At 40.0% G+C, this 20,056-nt stretch overlaps 1 protein-coding gene across 2 annotated transcripts in view; it reads right to left on the minus strand.

Moving 5' to 3' along the window:
- The window catches only part of ralgps2 (Ral GEF with PH domain and SH3 binding motif 2), a 74,174-nt gene that overhangs the window by 47,339 nt on the left and 6,779 nt on the right, over window positions 1-20,056 (minus strand). For both annotated transcript variants that reach the window (XM_063465865.1, XM_063465867.1), the window contains exons 2-4: window positions 2,455-2,559; window positions 1,082-1,212; window positions 705-812 (exon numbers count right to left, since the gene is read on the minus strand). In XM_063465865.1, the coding sequence (XP_063321935.1) occupies window positions 705-812; window positions 1,082-1,141 (168 nt within the window). In that variant the 5' untranslated portion in view covers window positions 1,142-1,212; window positions 2,455-2,559. The remainder of the gene's footprint in view (window positions 1-704; window positions 813-1,081; window positions 1,213-2,454; window positions 2,560-20,056) is intronic.

Consider the following 20,056-nt stretch of genomic DNA (forward strand, 5'->3'; position numbering starts at 1 on the left):
GGAGAGCAAAAAGGCACCTGTTAGATATACTTTGCTCAAATTGAAATATTTATACAAACTAACGTTTGTCACAATTCCTCTAAGTTCCATGTTGCCATAAAGAAGGTTGATGTAAAAACAATTCAACAACTGAAATGCTGCTTTTTTTTTTTTTAAATTGGGCTTGTGATAATGCACAACCCATTACTCCTAAGACTCCTTTACTTACCTGACACCACCTTGAAAGACATTAATATATCAGGGATTGATTAAATAAGACCAAGAGTGACCTCTTGTGGTGGAATGGGACACAACAAGACACAAGCGCAAGTATTTAAAAAAGAAAAAGCTCGCAGACGTTCAAAAGATTATGTTCTTTTCATGTGAAAATCCTGTAAGGTAAAGCTAGTTCGACAAAAATGTGACATTGTTCTGAGTTTCTTTTTTTTACTATTATTATTATTTTTCCAAAGATGACACTGAAAAGTCACTGAAAATGGGGCAGAGGCAGCTAAGGGAACTGTCAGCAGCTGCTTGCCACTGCCAGACATCATCAATTATTACTGATGCAAACTCTGACCCCATTTCCCCCTCCATCACCCCATCTCCTCCTGTCTTAAGTCAGCACATCGTATTTTTGTTTATATGCACGTTTATAACCCCTCATTTATGCAGGTTAATCAGAAAAGAAGAGACTGTAACAGAAACACAGAAAATTCACTTACTGCATATTCCTCAGGAGTGACCTTCAGCACATCGAACACAACTGCATCAAAACTCTTCTTCAGCTCTGAAGATGCCTTATCACTGAGAGATTCTGAGCTGCTGCTCTTCTGGAAGTCACACACACAGAAACACACACACAAACTGATGGCTGGGCTTCTGAGAATTGGATTACCAAATGAAAAAGAGTGGTGATGTTGGTAAGGTTTTGAGATTTGTAAAATGAACACCAAGAAAAACTAAACATAATATATTAAAATGTTATTATTTAATATGTCAACTGACTAATACTAATATATAATAATTATACACGAAAACCTTTCATAGTTAAGGTATACACAGGCTGCATTTTAAAACACTGACGTGGATGAGGCCTTACCTCAGAGACTGTGGCAGCACTGGTGGAGATACTGGATTGGCCATTAGGGAGGTCCATCATTCCCGCACCATCTAGCTCTAATGCAGGAGACCATTCATCATCCTCAGCTACAGCAAAGCCCGCCCGGCCCTCTGACAGAAAACACATACAAAATGTATGACAGTGAGTAAATTGCGCACGATATCCTGATCATTAATAGCAGCATTCAAATTGCTCATCTTGCAAACAGAGCACCATCTACTGGTTGAAATGGGTTGATTTAGACATACTGTCGCAACTACAAGGAAAAATGTACCCTCTCGAAATTAGTTATGATGTAAAGAAATGCTGGTTAAATGGTTGTGAGGTTCAGCTATTGGTCCAGAATGCCTGTGCACACCATATGGATGTGCACATTTATAGTCTGCCTTTACTACGCTTGAGGAAAGACGGGACAGAAGGAGCTTAAGGTGAGCATTAGGAAAAGATCTTCTGTGAAAGGGGCTTGTGGTCCGTGAGTGTAAACAGCTTACCCGACCAATTCACTGGCTCCCATCCAGGCCAGATTTGCTACCAAACATTTGTCTTTGCTGTTGTTTTCTCTATACATTGTTCTAAAGTCTTAAATCCATTCTACACTTTTATTTTCAACCTACATAGAACTATGTAAACGTGTGTGTGTGTGTGTATGTGTGTGTGTGTATGCGCACGCGTGCGCGCGCATATGTGTAAAGGGGTTATTTAAACGTTTAATAATAATATGAATTGTAAATATTAAACTGGAGACAATCTAATCCTCGTACATCACTGAGTGATATCGTATTAATATTCTAGCACAATTTAATATTCTTGTCTGCTCAGCACTCAAAACACCTTGGAGACCATTATTAGCCAAAAGCACACTGAGAAGCAATAATGAAAAATAAGGAGCTGCTCAGAATACTGAAGGCCAGCAGAGGCCTGCAGGTATGTGAGCGCCTGACTGCCTACTTGTTTGTCTTTTCATCAAGTGGCCTGTTCCATTAACTTCCTTATACAGTTCTGCCAAGACAAGACAGATATACCGGCAAACGCCAGCATATCATGTAAACTATCCTCACATTGTTTGACAAAGTGCATAATCCTACAGGAAGCAATAGCTGGCCTGTGTTTACAAGTCCGAGTCTGCTGTATATAAAAATACTACATCTGTAATTATCTTATTTCCTGGCCCAATACCGATGTGTGTGTTGTCCTTTTATCTAGGTTCAAATTAGACATTTATTAAAAATATCACTTGTGAGGTTAAGCATCAATCTATGTTTTCATAGACTTAATAAAATAAAAAATTAAGTTCATCCTCAGTCAACTTAAAAAGCGAGACATTCTTTAAAGAAAAAAAAGGCCACACTTACCAGATGGGTGTCAGATGTACATAATGCTTTAAGTGAAGTTAGGCTGTTGTTCTGTTTTCGTCTGTCTATCGAGTTTTATCGTTCTCCAAGGCTGGTCTCTGCTGTCTGTGTGTGAATGAAAGGAACAAAAGAAATAAGGGGGAAAAGAACAAAAAGCAACATGATTGTTCTGAACATGAGTAAAAACCCACACAGTGGAAATCCTGTCTCCCTCTGTGCCTCCAGACTCTTTCCATAACTCACATCAGCCAGTAGGTGTCTCACTACGATAAGGAATAAAAGCTTGTGCTAGACTGGAGCATGGTATATCTCCTATTCCCTCCAGGTTATAATGATAGTCAGTATTTCTGTTTGTTACCTTTCCCTAACACTACATTAAGATTTCCACAATCCAAAATAAACTTCAGACTTTGGCTAACATAAGCCTATAAAGACATGACCTCAAATAAATACATAAAATCAAATAAATAAGACAATGAATGTTTGTCTCACTTGGGTTTTGTTTTTTCCCCCCTGCTTCAGCAGCCCGTTTAAAAAAAAAAAAAAAAAATACATACAAACATCTCTGTGCTAGGAAGACAGAAATAGCATCTGTGTACACAGCTTTAACAAGCGCTCACATCTGTCCTCGGCGTGTTATAGTCAAAGTGTTATCAACCCAGAGCAGTGTAAACAGCCTCTGATAACAGCAGGTTTCTGCTCATCTGCTGTCACTCATTTTGTTCTGTTAGAACTCCTTAACCATAACCATCCTAGCTAGTTTACATCTAGTTTTACAGCTTCTTCCGACATCCACACCTCCCGCTATTAACAATCACTTCTGACTCATTGCCTTACCCTATCCAATCCCAACTAGCTGGTGCTCCTGATTTAAATGTCCTTGTGTCTGACACACCTGACAGTCAGCTGAGCTGAAATATGCTGTGTTTGGTGACATAACTCCACATAGGCGTGTCATAATGCTGGGCTTTCTGAGGTTCAAGCCCAGGGAATGTTTATAATGTCAGCTGGCAGAAAAACATGTGCGCACTAATAAGGTACAGGTGTGTGTCTGGGAACAAGATGGGCTGACGTCTCAACATCACAAGTATAAGCCTTGCAGAGGGCACGACTGGAATAAGAAGAGGAAGAGAGCAATAACAGAGGAAGAGTGACAGAAAGTAGAACTACTCATGTTGGAGCTTGTAGGAGAGGACGTGTCGTTAAGCTAAACGTGACTCATAAGACTGCATAGCAAGTGGCGTTCAATCAGACTTCGCTCTGTGACTTGGCTGCCTCTCCCTCCTTGTATTCACTGAATTCCAGACTACCTTCTGACATTCACATACTGCAGTTCACACACAAAAGGCCCAGGCTGCCTCAGTACTGAAGGGCATAATGCGTATTAGCAAGTGTTTTTGTGTGTGTTGTTGTCATGCACATGCCAGCGTATCTGTGCACGTGACAACGCATTCCACATCGTGCACTGACCTTTTACATTCCTACCTCCAGCAGCCATGAAAACAGGTCTTCCATGACCTCGATTTGACATGTCCTAGGTCCTCCTTAAACTGCTCATTTCCTGTCCTTTTAATCCTCACCTCAACCTTATTTTATGGCAGCATTATATCTTCAAGCTGGAAGCCCTGATTAGTAAGAAATGCAAACATACTCTAAGATAAATAAATCTGAGGGTTTGCGCTGCACGTGATAGTTTGTGGGAGTGGAGTGAGAAATGAAAATTTATCAACTATTGATAATCAGATTTAGTCATTCATTCGTTAGAAGCATGGAAAGTTCCACGTCTTAATCTGGCAAAAATATGATATATACATAGGGGTGGCTGTAACTCTGCTACAGTACCCATACACCCATGGAACCGCTCTAGATGTAAGATGTTTTGTGTAAGACACCCATGACAAATCTGTAGCAGTGCATCCCAGATGGCCCAGCATCATGGAAACAGTAAACACCTTTGTGTGCTTTGACTCACATATGTGTGTGTTACTTTTGTCGTATGTTGTATGTCTGCTTACAATAATAAGAAGAAAGTAAGGTGCAAACTATCATAGGAACGGGGCTAAAAAGGCTCGTTTCAGACGACGGATAAACTGGGGGGGGGGGGGGGGGGGGGGGGGGCACTCAAGGTAAGATTTAAATAAAAAATAAAAAAAAAACAAAGTTCTTTAGAACAATCATGTAAAGCTACTCTAGTGAAGTGCAAGAACAAAAAGAGAGAGTTGGAAATGAGCACAATGGGTATGTACAGGACCAACACAGATCTGTGTGATCGAGGAAAGGTCACAAGCTGTGAGACTGAATAAAGGATCACACGAGACTTGTGTAGCATTTAGTGTTAACAGAAACGCTGAGCCAACCCTGCCAGTCCCCGTCTAAAGAACTAAAGGCCTTTTCTTTGACACCCAACAGTCCTGCAAGCCAAGCATCGCTTCTCAATCTGTTCTCACTATTAAACATTAAGTGTGTGTGTGTGTGTGTCTGTCTCTCTCTCTCTCTCTCTCTCTCTCTCTCTCTCTAAGGGAGGTCTTGTTAGCAAGCAAACAATAATGGAAGCATTTCCTCCTTAAGCGCACAATCATTTGAAAACAAGTCTTTTTCTCCTCCGCCGTGCTTTATGATAAAAACTGCAGTACCTCTTCTTCGTCACGGTCTACATGCTCAGTACAGACATGTGCTTTCTGCTCTGCCTAGCAGAAGTGGGGCTTGATGCGTTTGAAAAGCATGCCGCAGATGCGCCAAAGTCAGAGAGCCAAAGTGGGTCAGTGTGTTGAGGTGTGCACTGAGGGATGTGACAGCCCATTAAGCTGTGCTGCTGTCTCCTTCTCTTTAGTACACAGTACGCATACATACCATTCACGCCGTCCAAGTCTAAACTCTAAGGCAAATTATCCCACCACCATTCAAATATTGTCATAGGCCTCTTTACCATATGAAAAGAAAACGTTCCGAGTGGGTAAATCTGTAGATGAAACACTTCACTGCACATTCAAATTTTAAGATATAAAAACGCAGGACCTACTACCTGTATTTTTAAATTCACTCAAATAATCTAAACATTAAAAAGAAGCTACAAAAAGCAGATAATATGGTCTTAACAACAGGGCAAATTATACAAAAGTAAATATGCTTTGACAAATAACAGAGTAACATAACAATTACTCAAAATTACAGCAGCACTTAGCAATGGAAGTTATATAAATTATTACATGAAATAGCTCTATATGGCTGAGTTCTTGCTGCAGTATAGTTTTAAAATATTATAAGTAATATCTTGTCAGCCTCACTCCTCAAAAACCCATATAAACTCCTATTGCAGACCATCTGCAGCCAAGCACACACATCAAGTGCAAACCTTGTCTTCCGTCTTGCCTCCAGACTTCTTACATGACTGTATTTCCTGTTCACTACTGCTTTACAGAAACAGAGAAAGTGTTACTTTTAATTTTGCTCATGCATTATGTGAAGCTTGCTAATCACCAGAGAGCTTGTTGGTGGCATTTCATTTAATGTAATGCCATGGAAGACTGAGTCGAGGTTGTTCTCGCTTTCTCTGGGCTCTCATCAAGCCTCCTGGGGGACAGCAGGACAGTATTGATCTGGAGCTAAGAGAAGCCCGGACGATCTCTCTCTCTCTCACTCACACACACTCTCGCACACGCATTACAGCAGCGTGTCGCCATGGATCGATATACACCGCTTTCACTCAGCAGGTTGGCTGTATAAGCAGAAGTTGGTGACAATGCCTGCGGAGGGACGATAATGTCTGTGTGTGTTGTCGAGGGAACACGACTAACAGCCCCTTCACATGATCACTTAACATGCCAGTGATGTTCAGCCCTTCATGAAGGTCAATAACGGGACAGTGGTAACTCCATGGAAGTTTAGACCAGCAGAAGTGGATAAGGGAAAACATTTATAGGAACAGGAGGACTGAAAGCAAAAACTGTCATAGCACTACAATTACACTTTGGTGTGAACATAAAAGCAATGTTCTCCATCCACTCAAATTTTAAACACCAGTCAGGGGTGCAGGGAGTTTCTGCATTTTATGACAGACACACACACACAGGCTATACTTTTGAGTAATTCCCCAGTTTGCTATTACAGCATGCACAGCATGTGGTATTCCCGTTGCTCGGTCGATACAGTTTTTATTAAGTTCGCACAAGAGGAAGCGAGAAGATAATTCTATACCCCAAATACAGCCACTCTTCCAGACAAGACGCTTGCATGTATCTAATTTATTAGAGCAACATAATGCAAACAAAAAGAAAATAGTTTAATGGTGCCGTATCATCTAACAAAAGTACGTTTTTTGGGTTTTTTTTTTCCTTCTTCAGAAAATCAATAGGCAACGAACCCAGTGACACCACAGATTTTCCACAGACAGTGAATTAACAGCAATGTACCATCTACCATAGTGGGCCATCATTTTATGAGCATCTGGCTCTATTTGTGACGGGAAATTACTGTGATGTAGTGGAAAGATAGACAGCCGAGGACAAAGAGGATCTTAAAAAGGTAGGACATGAAGCACAAAAAAGTGATGATCAATTTTACACTTGTAAATACACCTGCACTTTTTCAAAACATTTAACTTTTAACCTTATTTGAGTCAAATCCCCCCCTCCAATCAGTGTGTAGTGTCTGAATTTTAAAAAAGGCCAATATAGTTTCATCAGCAACAACACAAAATGTGTATTTTATATCAGGTAACAAAAGGTATTCAAGACAACTGTCCATATAAAATTATTTCTGAATTATAATGAATGCATCACAATATAAAGTAATTACTTTCTGTACGTACAATTAAATGCCTTCAACAAGTCTTTCGGTTGTCTAAACATTTTTATGGCCGTCAGCTGATTGTGATTCTGCTCAGCTGATCGAGTTTTTTGCTTTTTTTTTTTTTGGGGGGGGGGGGGGGGGGTGTACATGTCACACATCTAAACCTAATTCTAAGCCAGTGTTGATGTTTTTCTTAAAAAAAAAAAAAATGTTTTAGATAAACTTTCCTCCCTTGCTCTTTCACCCCTGCTTGCTTGATCTCTACAGCTTTGAGGGGGATAATTAGAGCTCACGCTTTAAAGACAGGGTGTCTTCTGTCTTTTCTCATCGCACATCCCCCAGTGACACAGGCAGGCTCTGTAGGTACAATGCTCACAGACAGAGATAACACCTACAGTTAACATTTTACAGTGACCTAGCTTTTACCTACAGCTATAAGCAACCTCTGAAATAATGAAATACTACAAAACCTCAGCTGCCAAAAGCAAATACAAGGCCCAACTGGTCTTTATAACTGTATCTGACTATCCATCAAATGAACTGAAAAGAGGATACAGTGCCAAGCTTGTGAGTAGCGGCATGTGGCAGGGCCTCAGAGCGGCAGGCTGTCACGTGTGGGCAGGGAAAGGGCCTACAGTTTGAGTGTATCTGTGTGTGTGCTGACTTCAGCCTGATTTGTGGCCCAAATGGGAGCAGGCAGGCTGCCCGGGACCAAGTTCAACTCTGCTGCTGAGGCCTGGGCGACCTGAGCATGGTGACAGTTGAGTGGGGGGAAAAAAAGTAGGAGAGGAGGGAGAGGAAGCGAGAAGCTGGCAGCAGTACTGTTGTCTGTGGTCATTCCCTGCATGGACTATTAACAAGGAAAGGACATGGTAACAATATAGGGCAACAGAGCAGTCAGACAGAGCAGTAATGCTTAGAGGAAACTGATATGATCTCTATGTCTTCCTCTATGAGTCTCTGAGGGCTGGCACAAGAGTGAAACCTCTTGTTGGACACCAAGTAAAGACGCAAGTGCTGAGTGAAATCGTTATATTATGCACAGTGTTGGGGAGTAACGGAATACATGTACCGCCGTTACGTATTTAGAATACAAAATATGAGTAACTGTATTCCGTTACAGTTACCGTTTAAAAAGGTGGTATTCAGAATACAGTTACTTTGGTGAAATAAATGGATTACACGGCGGTACTTTCCTGTTTCATATTGTCGCGGGTCAGGACTGTTTGGGTTTGTTTGACAGCTACGCTCTGTTGTTCCAGGAAGCAGCGTTACGGTTGCCATGGTTACAGAGTGACGCTCTCTCTCTCTCTGCGTGTTTCCTGGGTGAGAGAGCGCCTTTTTCGTTGTTGTTGTTGTGCTGAGCTAAAAGGCAGAATGCTACAGGCATGGCCCTAAAGAATGTAGCCTCATGGGCAGTGTAGTCCGTGCTGCAGGGAGAATGGACTACCATACACGTTATGTGTCTGTGAGCGAGGGAGGGAGAGAAAGGAAAAGTCCGAGCTGTCACGGAGCAAAAACGGGAGCTGGAAGCATGTAAATATAATAATAACCACTGCAGCCAAGAAGAGTGCCTGACGAGCCCATTTGTAAGTAAGCTATTAGGACTCAACTGTACACCGTGTTCGTGTTTTCCTCCGGAAAAAATAAGTTCCGTTGGAGCAGCCTTTCAACGCCTCTCTCTGTCTCTCGCTAGCAAAGTTGACCCAGACAACAAAGTAAAGCTAGTTTTCAGCTACGAGCCCGACACGGAACCCGACGTATTAGCCAGATGTCCCTTTACTACGGTTCGGAGCCGCGGACCTTCAGTAACAGTAATAAATCACAGCAATAGTACATTCACGTAGTTGTAAAAAGCATGATAATATATTAAGTAATCCAAAGTATTCAGAATACGTTACTCTCATTGAGTAACGTAACGGAATACGTTACAGAATACATTTTGGGGCATGTATTCGGTATTCTGTAATGGAATACATTTTAAAAGTAACCTTCCCAACACTGATTATGCAGTATACACATTAGTGTTACTGATATTAAAAAGGGGGGGGGTTAAAAATGGTGTGATTTAATGCTATTCGATACAGTTATCTTCACTTTTTTCAACAATGGTCCTCTTAGCTTCTGTAACTACAGTCTGCTAAATCATATATAAATAAGGTTAGCCACTTTCTACTCTCATCAGTAACAACATGGACAAAAAAAGCAAAACAAAAAAAAACACACTGATAGCTGTATGAACAAATTTTCAGTCAGTATGAAAGCCTCACAGGTTAGGCATTTATTATTAATCAATCAATCACACCTTAGTGACAGACCCTGGTGCATCACAATGAGCGGCATTCCACCACAGATTCTTGCTTAAGGACATGATGACACATCAGTGGGCTGAGCGGAGATGACGTGTGGGTGGTGGCAGTCTCAGAGCTGAATAAAATCATGTGGCTAATAAACTGCTTTTGCAGAAAGGAACCATCTGTCTGGAGCCAACATGTAGTGATAAGTTGGCTTGATCAACTTTGCCATCTGAACTGCATAATGCAGAGGCATTTTAGTGACAGATCATGAAAAGACACTTTGGGGCTAAGGCGATATTTCATCATGTATGCAGAAGAAAAAAGATGATGCAGTCTCTTATATAAAGTCATAATCTATCAGTGTGTGGTAACTGGTTTGTGTAAATATGTAAACAAGAGACACATGAGCAGGGCCCAAACTCCAGCACAGCAAGCCACTGCACCTGTAATGTTGCACGTGTAATTTTTGACCAAATTTTCAGAAGATGGGTGATTATCCAACTTCTTATTTTTTTTAAAAAAAAAAAGAAGCACAAATTCTTCATTCTCAAACTTGGGAGCTCTAAGGTTAAGATAAAATAAAGAGGCACTATAGATCACAGGATAGTGATCATTAGGCATTAGGGCTGGGCCATATCATACCATTCACGGTAATACCGGTATAATGTTGGGCAACGATAAGAGAATGAAATATCGCGATAGAATATGGGTAAAACGCGCATGCATGTTTTCATACGCACATGGCGGAAAAAGCATGGCGGCGACAGAGAACGAGAAGGGCGAAAGCGGATCGTCGAATGGAACAGATGAACCAGAATTGGTTTGTAAAAATGCTGCAACTTCAGTGGTGTGGAACTGGTTTAGCTTTCATCCGTCAGATACACAATAAAGCACTATTTTTGGTAGAGCATGCTAGCGGGCCGTCGTTATTACCATGTTTTTTGGAAAATACGGCACACTTAAAATCAATCCTTTGATTTTTCTGAAAATCGACAGTGCCCCTTATAATCCCGTGTGCCTTATGTATGAATTCTGGTTGTGTTTACTAACCTCGAAACGATTTTATGTGGTACACGGCGCTCGAAAATCTGTCAAATGTTTTAGTACGACTTTGCTAAGCTACGAACCCCCACCGCTTGATGGATTGTCGGAGTATTACGGCTATCGTAGGTAGGAGCCCCGCGGAGTGATACGTACTGTGCTTCAACATAATATTACCGTATTGTGTGTGTGTGTGTGTGTGTGTGTGTATAACCTCTTTATAAGTTTTGTGGATATTATACATGGTTATGCTCAGGATATGTCGGCCAATTTCCACTGGAAATGCCTTTTGGTTAAACTGTCAGCAAGGAATTTGCATTTGCACTATTACATTTTTATATAACTTCCATGCACAATGTCATATCGCCCTGCTCTATTAGGCATATGTTGTGCCCACAAGAAAAAGATTTTAACCACTGCAAAAAGCAGCTTCTATGCCATCAGACATGTTGTCAATCCTTTAAATTAAGGCACATCTGTGGGAATCTGGATCTGTATTTTCTCTTGTTTATAGTCCAGTAGAATAAAAAGGACCCCCGTATCATCTTCTCAGACAGTTTCACACAGTTAAAAGGAAAAGAAAAGGTCTTGCTACCTCCACTTCAGGTCCCATGCTCTTTTAAAATGGCCTGAGCGTTTTCTCAATGTGAAAGAAATGCTTGGTTTCCAAGTACCTGTTCAAAGTGGTACTGCACGAGTATTAGCCAACTTCTCCTGTCAGATGATGCAAACAGACTGAGGGCTGTTGATGTCGCCAATAAAGCAGAAGCAATGAGGAAAGTAGCAGTTTCAATAGTTTCCACTGACTTTTTCCTTTTTCCTTATTCCCAGGTATTTTATTTGTATTGGTGGTTTGCAACGCTAATCGTTTCATTTCCCCTTCACAAAGGTTGCTATTCCCCTTGCTATCATTTAGGGCCAATGACGCATCACGTTGGAAACAATAAAATAAAATTTCCATCATCCGGAGATTGTTAATGCTAACCCCACTTCCGAACTGACTCAAGTTCACATTCAAAGAAGGTAATTGTAGATTACAATCATATTGACAGTTGGACAAAAAAAGTGCTTTGGAAACCATTACTTTAGGATGCAAGGTGTGGCAGGTTTTCCTCTTGCCCCTTTTTCTGTTCTTTTTTTGTTTTGTTTTTTTATATCTTTATTAACCACATAAAGATCTCATAAAGTCTTTGGTTCACAAGTTTATTAGGTAGCTTTGCTTTATCACTGTATTCTCTGTTTGTGTACATGAGGGAGTTTGGGAACCTGCTGCATTAAGAGAAAATAAGAACCATTTCAAATACAAGTAGGAACATATATTCTATTATTATAGACTAATTTCATGCCGTTAATGTTTCTCAGTTGTTCCATGAAATGTAAAGTAACAGGCTGAAAGACTGGAGAAAGAATTCTAATCACATGATAAAAAATGAATCATTTACCTTCAGGTGCACAAGCTTTCAGTCCAGCCTGACGTGAGCACTAAATTTGAAACTACAAAAAGAAATCATCTCCTTCTCTTAGCATCTGTTTTGCCTATGCACAGCTTTAAGTCAGTGCTGTAAATATGTCATCTGAAATTTTAGTCACAGGAGTTTAGTGTAGAGTTTTTTCCTCTCCCTCTCAGTCCATGGCTCCTATCTGTTGTTTTTTTAAAAAGGCCCTGAAAGTTTACTTAACAAAAGAACAAAAACCTGCAAAAGGAACAAAACTGTAAGCTTTGTGGGCGCTTTACTGATGACAAAGCAAAACTTACTGTGGCCGATCTTGAGAGCAAAACTTGAGCAAAATTGCTTGGCTTTTATTCTGATGCCCAGATAAAAACCTGGGTAATAGTTCCTGCCTGAGTTTGAATGATTTCAGTCAAACTTTTTCCTAAAGGTCACCTGGTGTTAGGGCTGCTCAATTAATCGAATTTTAATCTAAATTACGATCTTGGCTTTCAACGATCATTAAAAATGACTGAGCCGATTATTAGCACCTCCCTCGTGCTTTACTCTCGCGCTGCTCCGTGTGGTAAATCGAGCGCACCTCTCTGCATTTCGAACACCCGTCACAACAATTAAGAGGACCCGAGGGAAACTCGGAAAGCTAAGCAGAAGTTATTTGGAGAGGAGAGGATGATGGCTGCTGAAGAAAGAATGCCGTTGGTTGAAAAGAGAGGTAAAACGACTTCAGTGGTGTGGAAACATTATGGGTTCGCGGAGTCAGACGTGGATTAAGTAGACATAGTGTGTAAACTTTGCTACGGTGTCGTAGCTGCACCACAGAGCAACACTACAAATTTATTCAATCATCTGAAGACCGCTCACAAAGTGACATACGATCAAACAATGAAGGAGCAGCAACTTTAGTTGCCATACCTCAATGTCAGTTTGATGCAATTGTGCATTGTGTGGCTACACAGCTTGCCTTGATATTTGGTTATTTGTATGCATAAATATTATGCAGTATTTTGAAGTTCACTAAACATTAATGTTTACATTTTTCATTATTTTCTTATATTGCAAACATTTGCTCTGTTATCAGTATTTGCACACTATTTTATATTATTTTTTGACAATCTTTAAAGCCATTATTCAATACATTGTTATTGTTAAATAAATATCGTCAAATAATCGAGATCTCAATTTCAGTGAAAATAATCATGATTATCATTTTTGCCATAATCGAGCAGCCCTACCTGGTGTTTGAAACATTAAGTGAACTACTGTTAAACTGTAAGAAAAACTTGCAACCCAGATGCTGAATCTACGATTGTGAGGATTTAATGAAAATCAGTTTCAAATCACACACTAATTCCCATCTTTACAACTTGTTAACCCAGTCTACGATGTTAGTATTAAATATGTGAACATATTTTCCTTCTTTAAGTTGAAATGACCACATATCAATGGTGGAGCAACAAAGAAATGGTCCATGCACAAAAATGAGACTCTGCCACATCTACACTGATGGTACCACAAAAAGAAAAACACAGCCTTTCCCAGGACTGGATACCGGGTGGGCCCTCACAGCTAAAAGACACTGCATGCTGCAACCTGACAAACCATACAATTATGTCAGCGCAGGAATACACACAAACTCCCACAGTGCTGGTACAACAAAACCTCCTTTTAGACATGCCAAACTCTATATCCCTGCACAGGAAGCTGGTCAGGAGGGGACACATCTCCAAACCATAAATGCAGAATCATAGTTGCATTTAAAGAAAAAAAAAGGGCACAAGGTCTTAATGCTTCTCCATCAACAACTGTTATAATTTGAATTTAATTTGTGCACACGCGCCAACCATCAGCTTTTGGTGCCAGTTTTTTTGGCACAAGTATGGCTTTATAAGTGACTGAAATTTTAAATTAATTAGAATTATCCATGAAGGATAAAACTATTATTTTTCTGCATTGCCTTTTTCAACACTGCTCTCATGTTGTCTTTTGTTTTTGTCTTTACAGCAAGCACCAAGAAACACTAATACTATTTTTCTATTAATTTCAACAAATGCATATTTAGAAAGACGCAAAAGAAACCATTCATCAACAAACAAGCGTTGTATTTTTGGCCCTAAGCAAGCAGGCCTACCTCATAGCCAAACTTTAACCACAAAAAAAAAAAGTGCCTTTATGAGGCAGGATGAGATCAAAGATCAAATCAGTGAGCTTCTTTACTGAGAGCGTAAGAAGGATATTCTCCTTCAGTGTACTGTATAATCCACTAAATAAGACATTCCAAACAAACAGAAGATTTCAGCATCCCTGCAACAATGAGCTCATCTTCCTCCTACAACCCCGTCCTCTTTTAGTTGTTCCTTATCTGTGCACACTATTGACACAAAAGAGCTGCTCCGAGCCAAAACTTAACGTCAGATTCAGCAGGCTTTTCGAAAACAAACACTCTGCAGGCTAGCTATTGTCAGAGTTACATCCTGTGTGTGTATAAGTCTGCAAAGCCAAGTGTTCAGTATGACAAAAGAGGAAAGGGCTTTGGCTTTAAACACAGACCTTAAGTTTCAGTTTTTATCTACAATTCAAGTCACTTTGAACTTGCTTAACTGAGCAAGACTGAGGTAGCGGGCTTCCCATACAGATTAACATGTACTCACACAGAGTGCTGCATGCATGACTTCCCCTTAACATGGCACTGCCCTATCTCCAGGGCCTGATAAAACGAGTAATTACAACTTAAAAACGCACAAAAAAGGGATTGCTGCTGAGAGAGAGAGGCCGAGGGAGAAACTAACAAGTGTGCCTGTGAACACATACACAGCTGTTCGCTCTAAGTCACTAGGTCAGAGGTCACAGGGGAGACTAAAATATGACACCCACACACTGGCCAAGGGGGAGAAAAATGAGGCAATAGAGGACGAGAATAACCAGAAAAAGAAATAAATAAATATCAAACTGAACCCATCTGAATCATTTGCAGAGACGGAGACTCAAGCAGCAGAGGCAGATTTTTCCAAATCTGGTCATTGCTGTCTCTCATACTAATTTGGAAAGTACTCTGTATTCCCATCTGATAGCAGCTATGAAAGATTGATTATTTTATCTTTTACTCACAAGACAGAACAATGCAGCGCTGTGCTTCTAGTTAGCTTGTGTTTGAAAGGGGAAAAGCAAGCCTGTATCAAATGGAAGAAGAGCAACAGCTGAGACTCAAAAAACAGCTGTATCTCTTCAGTCCCCTCCCCCCTCCGTCCCCTCATCTCCGCTCTCCCTGAATGAGCCCCTCACACCACTTTTCTGATCCTCCTCTCTCTCACACAAACGCAGAGAGAGGCATGGCCAGGGGCTAGCTGCACACACACAAATTATAATATGAAGTGCCTGAGTTACACCGGCACTGTTGGTTCGAGCCGCTGTTCTCTCAGAGGACAAGTACAGACAGGATCCATGTGGTACTAAACATTCATCTATTGACTATAAATAGGAATGACATTGTTTCCAGCGGCAATGTCACCCTCCCTCTTCTCTTGTAAATCCTTACAACTCTCCCACCTTCATGTGATTCCAGCTGTAGCACAAAAGACATCCAAATAAACATTCAAGTTAGCGTTTCACATGAAAAACAGAATCAAACACAGGTCTGTCCATCGAGGCAGCAACCACTACTGTCATAAGAGCCAGTTGTGAGGGAAAGAAAAATCTGTATGCCTTAAAAGGATGGTGACGCATCTTATTACATATAAATGAGTCTGGCATTGCTCACAGGTGTAAATAATTACAAAACAGAACAATTGTGAAGGGGAGGAAAGCTGTATATAGGTTTGGGCCTTCTTTGAAACACAGTACCATTCGGCACTTTTTCGGACAAAAGTTGTTCTCTTAGTGGGTGCTTTTTTGTAATTTTGAAAATTACAGTCTAATTCAAGTCTACTTTGATAATACATGACATACAGCAGCCTTGTGGTGTTTAAAATAGTAAAAAGCAAATAAAATAGACTAATTTCATATTTTGAGTGAAGTCCAGCTGTAGATCAAGCATCGCAGCAAATCAGCATGCTTGGACCCGTAAATTCTCAATTTTCCTTTCTTTAGATTTTGATCAATTTTGTAAATCCTGGTTTATGATAAATGATTATCTAGAGGATGTTCACTGGCTTGTGAGTGCCAAGTCGTTAGCCAATGGGCATGTGTGTTTCACAATTAGCCCCTTTTCTCAGCATATCTCACTCCAAAACCCTGAGATGGTGATTGGGAAAATCCTTTCCTGGAGGCTTCACAGTAGTAACATCCATCTTTTATATCGTCTATGGATGTGAAGCATATGTAGTTGAAGAGATTTTTTTAAAAAGGAAGAAAGAAAATAAACTTTCTTATGTTCATATTTGTCTATTCTATCCATTTGTGTCAAATAAACTCCTTGTGACATTAAGGTTTACCATTTTGTCAGTTTGCCTTTTAAAAGTATTCAAGTTTATCACTTTAGATATTAAGCACATTTCTTATTTAGTTAAATTCCACCATTTGCTCTCAGAGTGGAAATGTTAAATGTTTTCATAAAAACCTAAATAAAATAAATAAATAAAAAAATCCATTAATCTCAACACCTGCAACAATTTCGCATACATACAAAAAGGCTGCATAGAATGAATTAATACCCAGACTGACAGTTGGTGATGCAAGATGTGCAACTTCAGGCATGTGCAAGCAAGTCTGTGTGCAAGCCTAGACCCAACTTGTGGGAAACCTGACAAAGGCGACAGGAAAGAGATCATTCTCAGTACCACAAATCTAAATGGATTCTTTGAAATGATAGAGAAACACATCTGCCTGGGATATGAATCATCTCTACTCATTTATCAAAGAGGTGCTGGAGAGTTAAAAAGGAAAAAAGAAAATAACAGGTGGGGAGGATACAGCACCTTATTTTCATAGTGTGCTTGAGGTCAAAAAGCCCACCTGCTGACTATCAGATGAGGAGGAAAGAGTAGAAATGAAAACATTGGGAGCAGAATAAAGCGAAAGGAAGATGGAACAAAACACAGAGCTAGAATCGTGTTTGTCTGTATCTGATCTATTGTCTTTGGCCGGGTTCAAGACCAAGTTCACAAGTTTCCATGACATAGCTGTGGCTCAGCTCTCAGTTTTGCACCCAAAGCCAAAAACACTCAAGGTTCAGACAGATGGATGAGGCTCTGTTGTGAGACCACAAAGACTTGTCTTCAGCGCCGATATAGACCGGTGGATCAGGACAATATGCAGGGGGAAGTGGAAGGGTGAGGCATCTGTCTGTTTATGTTCAATACAGCCTGAGGGGTAGTACATCACAGTCCTGTTTTTTTAATTTGGAGAACCAAACATCACAAGTCTGTTTACACTCTTTATTCCAAAAAACCCGAGTATACATAATGATCCAGTTTAGTGTGGAGTTTATAGCTGTGGGAATTTTAAAAGACAGTATAAACTAAATAAGTAAGTTTTATTATTACACAAAATCAGCGGCAATACATTTTGCTAGACACATACTTTCTACAAGTAGTTTAAACTAAAATCAGCGACCTCAATCTCAACTCCAATTGTGCCCACCATTCCCTTACCTTTGGTGGTTAAATTAATCCTCTAATAACAACATTATCTCGCTTTAAACACTGCTCAAGTGCATCCAGTTGGTCTTCCTGGTTTTGAATAAGCGTTTTAAACTTTTGCAGATCTCCACGCAACTCCTCTGAAATCCCTGCCATTAGGGCTGGGCTATATCATACCGTTCACGGTAATACCGGTGTAATGTTGGGCAACGATAAGAAAATGAAATATCACGATAGAATATGGGTAAAACATGCGCATGCGCAGTGCTTTTGTTTACATACGCACATGGCGGCGACGCAGAATGAGAAGAGGGAAAGTGGATCGTCGAATGAAACGGATGAACCAGAATCGGTTTGTAAAAATGCTGCAACTTCAGTGGTGTGGAACTGGTTTGGCTTTCATCCGTCAGATACACAACAAAGCACTAGTTTAAGTAGAGCATGCTAGCGGGCCGTCGTTATTACCGTGTTTTTTGAAAAAATACGGCACACTTAAAATCAATCCTTTGATTTTTCTGAAAATCGACAGTGCCCCTTATAATCCCCGTGTGCCTTATGTATGAATTCTGGTTGTGTTTACTGACCTCGAAACGATTTTGTGGTACACGGCGCTCGAAAATCTGTCAAATGTTTTAGTACGACTTTGCTAAGCTACGAACCCCCACCGCTTGATGGATTGTCGGAGTATTACGGCTATCGTAGGCAGGCGCCTCGCGGAGTGATACGTACTGTGCTTCAACATAATATTACCGTATTGTGTGTGTGTGTGTGTGTATATAACCTCTTTTTAAGTTTTGTGGATATTATACATGGTTATGCTCAGGATATATTGGGCAATTTCCACTGGAAATGCCTTTTGGTTAAACTGTCAGCAAGGAATTTGCATTTGCACTGTTAATTTTTTATATAACTTTAATGCACTTAAAAAAGCTGCTTGTTTAAGTGAAAATACATTGATGTTTTTGGGGTTTTTTGCACTAATAAAGTTGAGGAGTTGTAAAGTATTTTGTCTAGGGTCAATTATATCGTCAGTTATATTGTTATCGCAAATTTTCAAATGTATATCGTGATAAATATTTTTGGTCATATCACCCTGCTCTACCTGCCATTATTGCCACAAAACCTTTCAGAATATCTTCAAAGATCTCTCACTTCCTCGTTTCTGAGCAGGAACACGTGCCAATCCTCGTCCACTAACTCAGCAATTTTTCAACTAATATTCTGTCTTATTAACATTGGAATCCTCAGGCTCAGCAAGCGTTGCAAACCTGTTACTCCGCCCTGCCACCATCTTGACACTATGGTAGCTAATCCTATTTGTGAAACATGCCTATAATTAAAGTAATTCTGAATATTTTATCCTACAGAATCATATTAACAGAAAACCCTGCTAATTGAAAGCTTTTGAAGAGCCAGATTATTTCCTTCAGGGTTACTCAAATGTAACCTAATTCCCAAATCATAAGATTGCCAAAGAAATCTTCACATAATTCTTTAAGCAGATCAAGGCTGCATTGCATTTCATTTTGCATTTAGTCCTCAATTTAGTCAGCCTTTAAGACTAAGGCTTTTTATTATAGGATGTCCCTGAACTCAGTTCAAGAGTTTATGACTCCAAATGCCTATAACCTGACACACAAACCAAGACCAACACCCACGAGTTTTGAAATAATACTGGTCATGGAATAAAGAAATAAAAAGGAAAATAAGTTCAGTGAAATTAATTGCATAACTTTTGTGAACAATTAAGCTTTAATTCTTTTTTTCTTTTTTTTAAATCTTGTTCTAAGTCTACCAGGCCTCTTTCCTTTACAGCGGTGCATTTTTGCCTCTTCTCAATAGCTCAAAGTCACTTGCCGTTCAACATAATTTTGTGACTAACCAGCTGTTAAACTCCAACTAACATAAAATTTAAGGTTTTCACATCTGTGTTTTTCCATTTTTTCTGAAGTTTGATTATTTTTTGGCATTCAGAATGGATGATTTTTAGTTTAATACTGTCCACGATAATAGTACTATAAATGTTTACACAGTACAAAAATGTCATATCACTGATATTGCGAATGCAAGACCATGCGTTCATGTTCCCCAGTGCATGCAACAATGAAACAAGCCAAGGTGTGTCTCTGAGCCACAAGTTAGTACCTAAAAAGGGAGTTACTTCATCAACTTGCAACAAAGTATGATTTGCAAAAAAATAAAAATAATTACTGTTCCCACTTAAGTTGGAAACAGAAAAAACGTGTTTTATCACTTAAGGCAAAATCACTATGAAGTACAACCAGGGCCTGAACGGGGAGATGCTAGGTGCTAGTGATGTGCAACCCAAATGTAAACAAATGAGTCAACCGAGAACCACTAGCTGCACTCACTTGCTGAGCTTTGTATGACAGGAAGAACAAACAGTGGATGGAAATTACTGATGCAGTTACATAGTGGAGGTGCAGGGCTT

This window comes from Pelmatolapia mariae, linkage group LG23, assembly GCF_036321145.2.
Source record: "Pelmatolapia mariae isolate MD_Pm_ZW linkage group LG23, Pm_UMD_F_2, whole genome shotgun sequence".
Lineage (NCBI taxonomy): Eukaryota > Metazoa > Chordata > Actinopteri > Cichliformes > Cichlidae > Pelmatolapia > Pelmatolapia mariae.